This window comes from Urocitellus parryii, chromosome 6, assembly GCF_045843805.1.
Source record: "Urocitellus parryii isolate mUroPar1 chromosome 6, mUroPar1.hap1, whole genome shotgun sequence".
Taxonomy (NCBI): domain Eukaryota; kingdom Metazoa; phylum Chordata; class Mammalia; order Rodentia; family Sciuridae; genus Urocitellus; species Urocitellus parryii.
Window position 1 is genome coordinate 80,840,051 of NC_135536.1, and position 10,613 is coordinate 80,850,663.

General features: G+C 36.5%; 1 protein-coding gene across 1 annotated transcript; it reads left to right on the forward strand.

Annotated features, from left to right (window-relative positions):
• Positions 1–3,369: 3,369 nt before the first annotated feature.
• Positions 3,370–4,308, forward strand: LOC144255340 (olfactory receptor 4F15-like). Its single transcript, XM_077799826.1, has one exon. It carries the CDS (start codon positions 3,370–3,372, stop codon positions 4,306–4,308), a length of 939 nt encoding a protein of 312 aa, XP_077655952.1.
• Positions 4,309–10,613: the final 6,305 nt, after the last annotated feature.

Here is a 10,613-nt window from a genome sequence, read left to right on the forward strand (position 1 = left end):
ATTCAATTTTCTTAGGTTGTGATTGGAACATGTTAAAGAATGTACCATTTCCATTTTTGAAAATTTACTGTGACTTAATATATGTTCTTTTGTGTATTCTTTGTGAGTACTTGAAAACAAGATCCCCTTCTGCTTTAGGTTTCAGAGTATGATGCCACTTAGGTTCACCTTATCATTTATATAGTTTTTGTCTTTTATATCCTAATATTTTTATCTCTGCCTCCACTCCCTCTTTTGTGACTCACTTATAGCTTTTCCATTTGCTTGTCAGGTTCTGGATGACAATTCCCTTAGATAGACATTGGTGATCCCAAGTCTCATATTGATGATCCCATCTCTGCTAAATCATTTGGTCAGTATTCCCCTGTGTTCCAATTAGTTTTATCTCCCACAATAATAGCATTTTTGAAGATGTTTGTGCATAAAGTTATGCTAGATCTGACCAGGGGAATGTGTGGTTATGTTTTGGAAAGAGTTACACCATTGGTCTTTAAATGAGTAGATTGGTGGCAAATACAGAAATAGGGATATTGGAGTACAGTATTGACGCCCCCAAGGGCAAGTATTATTAAATAGATGTTTCTAGTGACAGTATTATTTTGTAAAGAAATGAATTAAATATTACCTGCACAAGGGAAGCAGCTTTAGCGGAGCTTAATGAGCAAGCATCAATAAAATGAGATGGAAAAGGACACAGAAAGTGAAATTTCTTTCTTAAAAATCCACATCAATTAAAGGTTGAAGTCAGAGAAAGGGAACAGATCATTAAGGAGAAAGTCTTGGAAGTTTGAACAGAATCTACTTGTATTAGTTCTGGAGTTCATTTTTGACACAGAGACATGTTGTGGATGTGCTAAAAATGTGAAAGCCTTAAGGAAGTGAATATTTTAACACTTCAATGATTTCAATGTGTCAATTGGGCATGATGAGCATCTATTAAATGTTTGTTGGTTGAGTACAAATTATTATGATAAATACAAAATACATGATCCAGCAAATTTGCAATGATATGTTAATGGAGTCAGAAAATGAATTACAGAAGAGGGAGAAGGCGTGATCAATGCGAGGAGAGGGCATTCTACAGGACATAGAGACAGAGTGCCTTTGCTTCTTTGTCCATTCACTAGAGAAGGTAAGAACTAAGTCTCTTCTGCAAAAAGCTAAGGGATTCTGTGGGGACCAAGACATTGGGGGTCTGAAAACACAGCAGGTTTTATATGGCTTTGCATTCTCCTACCATATTTATTTAAAAAGCCAGAATATATTATGGATGCATTTAAAGTGGCTTAAGAAATCCACATGCTGTGAACACTTGAGGACAAATCTCTCTTTTTTTCACTTAGATTATCCAGTGTGCTGAGAGTAGAACACGGGGCACCCAGAAAGGGTCTAGGTATGTGATACAACTGTGAAGTCATGAGAAAAAACTGTCTGCTCTCCATGTAGGATGCAAGCAGCGAGAACATCAGTATCAGTTCTACCACTCACTCGTGGCTTGGCATGTCTGTAAAGGAGTAATTATGGTGTTTTGCACATGGTGGTCACTGTTTTTGTTTTTGTGAGTTATCATTATTTCCATAGAGAGCTCACCGCCACTGCTGCAGACTGGGGGATGATTAAGCAGCTCTTTAAGTAATCATCCCTCTCCAGACTGGGGAATTCATTCAGTAATTCTTTTAGCTTTGTTATGATGCTGTATATGGAACTAGATTAGATCCCTCACTTAATCTGCAGCAAGGATTATGATTTTGTTCTGAAGACAGCCCTAATCACCCTGATTCATGGATGTCTTTTCTCTTTCAAAAATCATATGATCATATTATATATTTGACATTTTCTTTGTACTGAGGATTTAACCCAGCAGTGCTCAACAACTGAGCTACACACCCACACATTTTTATTTTTTATTTTGACACAGGGTCTCTATAGTTGCTCAGGACCTTGCTAAATTGCTGAACTCTGAACTTGTGATCCTCCTGTTTCAACCTCCCAAATTGCTGGGACTATAGGTGTGCGCGACCAAGCCTGGCCTTATTTGACATTTTAAAATAGTTTACTTTTTACTGATTTTTATATTTCGTATGTATGTGCTAAAGTGCAAAAGCCTTAAATATACTTCAGGAAGTTCAGAGTGTCCACTGGGGATGATAGGCATCTAATAGATGTTTGCTGATTTTTTGTTGATGATTGTGATAAATGAAAAAATAAATGATACAGCAGATTTGCAATGTTGTTAATCAAATCACAGAATGAATTATAAAAGAGGGACATTAGTTTGAAGAGAGGGCTTTTTATGGAATATGAGATACACCTGACTACAAAGAAAGAAAGAGATACAAATATACTAGCAATTCAATGAAGAGAATATCAACATTGTGGTGAGCTTCATTACAGAGAAGACCAGCACTGAATGATAAAATAATAGAAACATTACACTTGAAAGATTCCTTAATGTCACCTGCCTCAGCCCCTTTATTTTACAGATGATGAAACTAGACTCAGGAAGTAAGTTGAGATTGGAGGGATGGGAGAAAGGACTGAGCATTCAAGTTGCCTCAGAGCAGGGCCAAGACTTGTTCACATCCTTCTGATTTGAAGCATGATATTCTTTCTATTCCAGGAAGCAGGGAAAGTTAATATGGCATGGATGGTGATCTGAAAGTATCATTCTTGTGTAATTCTTGTTTATTACCCTGTTTTTACACCATCCATCTTTAGATTCTGCATCATGAATCTCTTTTCTGTCCTTGTAGTTTACCAAAATGCTGTCACAGACCAAGCTTTGTAATCCCTCTGCACCTTGGACTGAGCTATCAAAGTGGGAATTTTAGGGTTTCTACATTATCTCCTCTCTTCATGAGGAAAAAGTGAATATGATGTGATAAAACAGGAATAGCATGAAGCTAAATATGACGGAGTATTAATGAGAGTGATATTATCACATTCAGGAGTAAAAACATAAGGAAAACAAAGGTCATGAGAAATTGCTTGAAGTTTGGGGAATTCCATGAGCAGGAGCAATAAACTGAGGGAGAAATCAGAGTTCATTTCCATGCCCTTTTCCCCCTCATCATATTATTCCAGAGAATTCCTAGTTCTCCAGTGATCTTCTGATTCCTAATTTTTTTTTGCCTAATCTCTTTTTTAAATCTGGAAAATTTTAGGGAGTCTGGGAGTTAGAAGCAGTGGCTTGTTTTTGCAGCTATAGTTGAATGGCAGAAGGGTTTTGGCATTGCTCAGGCAGTATTTTTTCTTTACAAATTGAATCTCATTTAGTCTGTGAGTCCCTAAAAAGCTTGACTTTTTTGTTCTTGTTGTGTTACTTTCCTTTATCAGGTAATGCTTGACACAGATCTGCTTTTTGAGACAATGGATGGAGCCAACCACTCTATGGTGTCTGAGTTTGTGTTCCTGGGACTTTCCAACTCGTGGGAGATCCAACTTCTACTTTTCCTCTTTTCTTCTGTGTTCTACTTGGCAAGTCTTACAGGAAACCTCCTCATTTTGTTCTCTGTGACTTTTGACTCGAACCTACACTCCCCCATGTACTTTCTGCTGGCCAATCTCTCATTTCTTGACCTGGGAGTTTGTTCCATTGCAGCCCCCAAAATGATTTATGACCTTTTTAGAAAACACAAAGCAATCTCTTTTGGGGGTTGCATAGCTCAGATCTTCTTTATTCATGCTATTGGGGGCACAGAAATGGTGCTGCTCATAGCCATGGCCTTTGACAGATATGTGGCCATATGTAAGCCTCTGCACTACCTGACCATCATGAGCCCACGGATGTGCATTATCATTTTGGTTGTTGCCTGGATCCTTGGCCTCATCCACTCAGTGGCCCAGTTGGCTTTTGTTGTAGACTTGCCTTTCTGTGGCCCAAATGTACTGGACAGCTTCTACTGTGACCTCCCTCAGCTCATTAGACTTGCTTGCACAAAGACAGATAGACTGGAGTTCTTGGTCACAGCCAACAGTGGACTCATCTCTGTGGGGTCCTTCTTCATACTGATCATTTCTTACATCTTCATTCTGGTTACTGTTCGAAAACACTCCTCAGGTGGTTTATCCAAGGCCCTCTCCACTTTATCAGCTCATGTCACTGTGGTAGTTTTATTCTTTGGGCCATTGATCTTCTTCTACACCTGGCCTTTCCCTTCATCACACTTGGACAAATTTCTTGCTATCTTTGATGCAGTTCTCACTCCTTTTCTGAATCCAGTGATCTATACATATAGGAACAAGGAGATGAAGGCAGCAATGAGGAAACTTTTCTATCAGCTTTTGGGTTACAGGAAAATGTCCTAAACACTCTAACCAAAATGCAACTCTACACTCAATGACTATGGGAAAAATGAAGTCATTGAAATTTTTGATCTAGTGCACTAGGTTACATTTAGGTATGTTACCATGCTCTTGTGTATATCTAGTACCCTCACCAAGTAAGGAGACAGGGATCTAGCTGTGGAGCTTCCAATGCTTCAGACCCTGCATTGGATAATTAATACAAATCATTTAATATTCATGATAACTACACAGTGAGTATTTTTACTTTGATAATTTTAAAACACAACTAAGAGATGCTTTTGGCTTCATTCTCTTTGTAACTACAATGTAAAATGTTTCAAACCAAAGCCGATTTTCACCTTTAATCCACTGCTTCCAATATTCTTAAACCTCAAAAGATTCCAAGCAGTGCATTTAATTATTTAGAGTTGGAAATTAGTGTATTACTCCTTTTCCCATTTTGAATTTGTTCATGTTCTTTATTCAAACTACCTAGCAAATTGCCAAAATAACTAAGTACTTGGTTTTCCTTTTTTTCTTCCCTCCCTTCTTTAGTATCTGCCTTCCTACCTCATCCTTTGGACACTTAGAAGAAAACTCTTTGTTATAAAATAGAGTTGTGGAATTTTAGAACTGTAATTTGAGAGATCATTTTTTTCAACTTATTCATTTTATAGATGATCATAGTCCGGAATAGAGGTGTTACATAATAAATTTAAGATGAAAATCAGGTTTCCTTACTTTTAGGTTTAAAAAATTAAAAATATATCTAATCCCACTTGTTGATTTGAATTCCTGAGCTTTCTGCTAACAGACTGCTCCTCTGGCTTCCATTGACTTTCTCTTTCTCACCCCAACGAGAAGTTACACAAATTAGGACATTGCTCTTTTCATTGTCATTGATTTCATGTGATCATATGTCATTTCCAGTTTCTTCTTTATTTGCAGTTCAACAATAAATATCTGAGACTAAGATCTGGTTATTTCATAACCACATGATTATACTTTATGAATGGCTTTTTAATGTCACTTACAAAAAACCTCTACAATTAAACAGTATTCCTCTGTCCATATGCTTTTCTACTGAGTGAATCCTCTAAAGGGCATTCACCATCACTTTTCTCATTGCTACGAAGATCTGTCTGTTTTCTGATATGAGGTTCAAGAATTTGGGGTATGTATGTTACTGCATGCCTTCGTATACTTCTGTTAGTGGATCATGGTTTCCATGACTGACTGAACAGCCAGGGCACTTTAAAAATTGGGGGGCCTAAAGATAATATAAGGCAAGGACAAAATCTTTTTGATTTGTTAACAAACTAATTTATTGTTTTATAAACTAATATCTATGATATTATACTAATATACTATACTATTATACTATTTTAAGGAATCTAGAAAAATGTTATATTTGCATCAGTTCTCTGAAGGCTTGTGATTTTTTTTTCTTTTCTTTCTTTTTTGGTGCGGGGGATTGAACCCAGCAGTGCTTTACTACTGAGCTATATCCCCAACCCTTTTTATTTTTTATTTTGAGACAGGGTCTCCCTAAGTTGCTTAGTAAGGGCCTTGAACTTATAATCCTCCTGCCTCAGCCTCCCAGACCCTTGAAATTGCAGGTATATCTCACCACCACCAGCAAGGTTTGTGATTTTTCATAGGTTCTTGTAATGAATCCATCTGTTAAAGTATTGGCCAGTCTCAGAATTCTTTTGGGAATTTAATTTATTCTTCTATATGTACTTTTTTCTTATCTTATTTTTGACTTTTAAAAAATTATTGATTCACTTATAAATTACATTTGTATTAGGACAAATACGGGCTTAGATTTGAACTTAACCAGGTGAGAAATATTTCTTTTTAGTAAAATAGCTGCTGAGTGATGGTTGTCTATATATGATATTGTTTTTCTTCCCTTTTGGTAAACTTTTTATACTTCTGTTTCTCTTGATGATCTCCTGATAGCCTTCTTTGGATATTATTCTAATAAAAGTTATGTGATTCTCTGATTTTTTAATTTGGAAAATGGGAACTTAGATGTGGAATCATTGGAAATAAAATTCAGATCAGTTTTATCATCATTATGCTTGCCTTTAGCTGTTTCCTTTACAAACCTAATTGAAACAGTCATGACTTTTTCGAATCTATTGATACTCTCACAAGATATTTAAAGTGCATTCATTGTTCTCATAAATACCTTCACCACCACCACTGCCAATGTTCACACCACCACCACCACCACCATCAACACAACCACCACCAATATTTATTGAACACTTATAATGTGGTGGGAAATATCCTAGGTTGCTTACACACATTAACTAATTTAATTCCAACAGCAGTCAGCTAGATAATATTTTCATTATTATTCCACAGATTAGGTAACTAGTAGAAACAGAAATATTTAGAGAGTAGTTTAGGGACATGCAGCTGCTAAACAATAGAGCAAAGATACAAATCTAGGTGGCTTCTGCTTTAGCATCCTGCTTCCAAATCATTATATTATACTACCTCGCAGGATGGTGGATCCCTTCACCTGTAGTTTTAAAATCTAAATATTTTTCTTTTTACTTAACAGCCTATAATGGTAAAGATAAAATATACATCAACTCAATACAATATGCTATTTGATTTGGGGGTTGAGAAAGTAACAAGGATTGAACCCAGGGGCACTTAATCACTGAGCCACATTACCAAAACTTTTTATTTCATTTTATTTATTTTGAGACAGGGTCTCACTAAGTTGCTTAGGCCCCACTAAATCACTAAAGCAGGCTTTAAACTTGTGATCCCCTTGCCTCAGCCTCTCAAGTTGCTGGGATTACAGGCATGTGTCACTGTGCTGGGCTCCAAAATATGCTATTTGATATTTAGGTTCTGTCATTTTAATATATCATTAAAATATCCATGTATTTATTATTCAAAAGGGGTAAGGTTTAGAAGTAATTTATATAATAAAATAACTTTATGGGTTTCTCCTATCTAAACATCATTATGCATCATTATGGAGGTAGTGCACTCTCTACTCCTTGGAGACACTTAGTCCATGATAAAGTCATACCATTAGAAGGAAAGGTTGAAGCCTAAGTGGACACTTCATGTGGTTCCTTCATTCTCATAGAATCATAATTTATATTAGTCCATTCATCAGTGGCAGAAAATGAACCAATTTTCATGAGTGTTTGATTCATAGCTGGAATTGACTGCCAGAGGGTACCCTAGATGGAGCCTCTGGTTAGACTATTTTCTCTCTCAAGGGACAGTGGATACGGAAGGTTGGATTGTAATCAAAACGTGAGGATTAGTCCAATAATCAATGTCTACAGGAATTAAGTAGGATTCAGAATAACTTGTTGTGTGCCAGCTGGGGATGGAAATAAGAAGATGAAAAATACACAATTATTCCAGGGTTATCACCGCCTAGTGAAGGAGAAGGGTAGGAAACAAATTGATACAATACAACATAGAAGTGCCATATGCAATGCATATCCCTGTATCTCTGTATCTATCTATGCATCCATAAATGTGTAAATCTATAATGAGGTGTAGGCATAAAAGAGCAGATGAACAATTCTGCTTAGAATTCTCAGATGAGAAAGCTGAGTTTGGTATTGAAAACTGAGGAGGAAGATGAATATGTCCTGGCTTCCAAACACTCAGAATGGTGACTATGGTTAATAGTGATGTATTGTATCCTTGAAAATTTTTTAAGTGGGTAGATCTCATTAATTCCAACCAACAATAAAGGTAACTATGTGAGGTGATGGATATGGTAACTAGCTTGACTATGGTAATAATCTCCTTATATAAATACTTTTATCAAAACATCCCATGGTACACCTTGAATAAATACAATATTTCTTTCTCCATTATACTTTAGTAAAGCTGGTGAAAGTAGTAAATTTGCATAGGAGGTTGCCATCTAAGTGTGAGAAGGCATTTCATGCCATGTGAACACAATTCAAAGGTGTGGAATACTGTACAAAGGCAGGCCTAATCAATGAGCTCTGACGGTGTTCTTTTGATGCATCATAGCAATAAAGATAGGGTTGAATGTGTATGAAGAGGCATAATTGATATATTTGGTACCTAGGACTAAGAGTAGTAATAGGTAATAAGAGATACATGAACATGAGGGTAACATGAAAAGATTTTTTTTCTAACATCACTTTTATAACAGTGTAGGGGGTGAATTTGAGGGGTCCAAAGGTATAATGACTTCTGAAGCACAGGTAAAACTACCTGCAGAAGTGGCAAGTTTAAAGTGAGGATGAATTGAAAATAATTTTTTGACTTATTGATTATTTCCATCAATAGTAAAGGAGTAGTGGTGAAGGTAAGTTCAAGATTGATGAGTTGTACAACTTAAGCTTATGTTAGATAAATCATCAAACTGAATTTCTGTCCACCTGTTAACTGATTTAAAATTAGATATATATGAACATACTCTTATAAATTATGGCAACTCTGGCAACTTGTGTCTTGCAATTCATAGTTTCAGAGACTTTATTTTGGCCAGCAAGCTTTGAATTTATTCTAAAACCATTTGGAGATATTTTGGAATGACCAGGATAATTAAAAATATCTCTTATAACTCCCCAATAAAATCAACATGTCACATTGTCAGAGTTATTTTGATGAGAATTCTTAGGAATGAAGGCTGAGTGATTTATGGAATGCTCCCTCTCATCTTCATTACCATTGGTGGTACACTTAACAAATGTTTTCTATATACAACCTTATTTATTCCTTATAACAATTCTATGGATCAAGCATTATCATTTTCTTTCTTTCTTGAGGGGGTATGGGGGGGCTGTGGGAGGCATGGGGTAGAGTATAGGGATGATGGGATGGGGACTAGGGGGGAGGGGTTACTAGGAATTGAACCCAGGGGTGCGTAACCACTAAGCCACATACCCAGCCTCCTTTTTTATCTGAAACAGGTCTTGCTAAATTGTTTAGGGCCTCACTAAGTTGCTCAGATGGGAACTTATAATCCTCCTGCCTCAGCCTCCCCAGTTACTGGGAGTACAGGTATGAACCACCATGCCTAGCTTAGTTTATTTCATTTTTGAGACAGGGTCTTGCTATGTTGCCCAGCCTGGGCTTATACTTGATACCCCCAGCCTCAGCCTCCCATGTAGCTGGGATTACTAGCATGTGTCACCACATCCACTTTAGAAGTAAAAAATACATAAATAATTAAAATTTTTAAAATGGAAAACTTGGAGAGGAAAATGACTTTATCAATTTAACAGCTTCCCAGTTATAGGAATTGCATCCTTTTAGGTGCTGTGATGAGCAAGCTATGAGTCACAGCCATCCTTGTGCTCAGCCAGGCTGTGCATCCTGATAGAGCATGGGAGCTCACCCAGGGAAGCAGTAACCCATGGATCTGAGATGATGTCACCTGCCTGGAATCAAAGACTGTTTGTTTGTTTGTTTTTAATATTTGGACATTGTATAACTGATACATAAAAGCATGATAATGAGATATCATGTAGTGTTTTGATGCAAATACATTATTTAATGTTTAAATTAGTTTTAATATATCTATCTCTTCACTTATCATTTTTTATGGTTAAAAATGTTCAAAATTCTTTATTCTAGCTTTTTGAAATATATGATACATAACTGTGATCTACAGCCCCCTACTGTACAACAGCACACCAGAACTTAACAAGGCAAAGCTGGCTACTCACAAGCTTTGTGTGCAAGTCATTAATGTTTTACCTCTGGATGGGAAGCTTTTTGCTCTTAGCTGTGAACTTCTTTTTAAAAAAATTTTTGACTCTTTTTTATTTGCTCTTTTTAATTATACATGACATTGTATAACTAAATGGTGATATAATTATACAAGTTTAGGTATATCTTATTCTAGTTAGAGTTCCATTCTTATGCATATGTATGGTGGTAGGAACCACTGTGTTTTATACACACACACACACACACACACACACACACACACAGAGGAAAATTATGTCAGATTCATTCCACTGTCTTTCCTTTCCTTATCACCTTATCCTTTCCTTCCATACCCCATTGTCTAATCTACTGCACTTCTATTCTTTGCCTTACCTTCCACATACAAACCTTATGGTGGTAGCTTCCACCTATCAGAGAAAACATTTGACCATTGGTGTTTTCGGACTGACCGACTTTACTTAGCAAGACAGTCTCCAAATCCATCCATTTGCTGGCAAATGTCATAAATCCATTCTTCTTTACGGCTAATATTCCATTGTGAATATATACCACGTTTTCTGTATCCATTCATCTATTTAAGGGCACCTAGGTTGGTTCCATAGCTTGGTTATTGTGAGTTG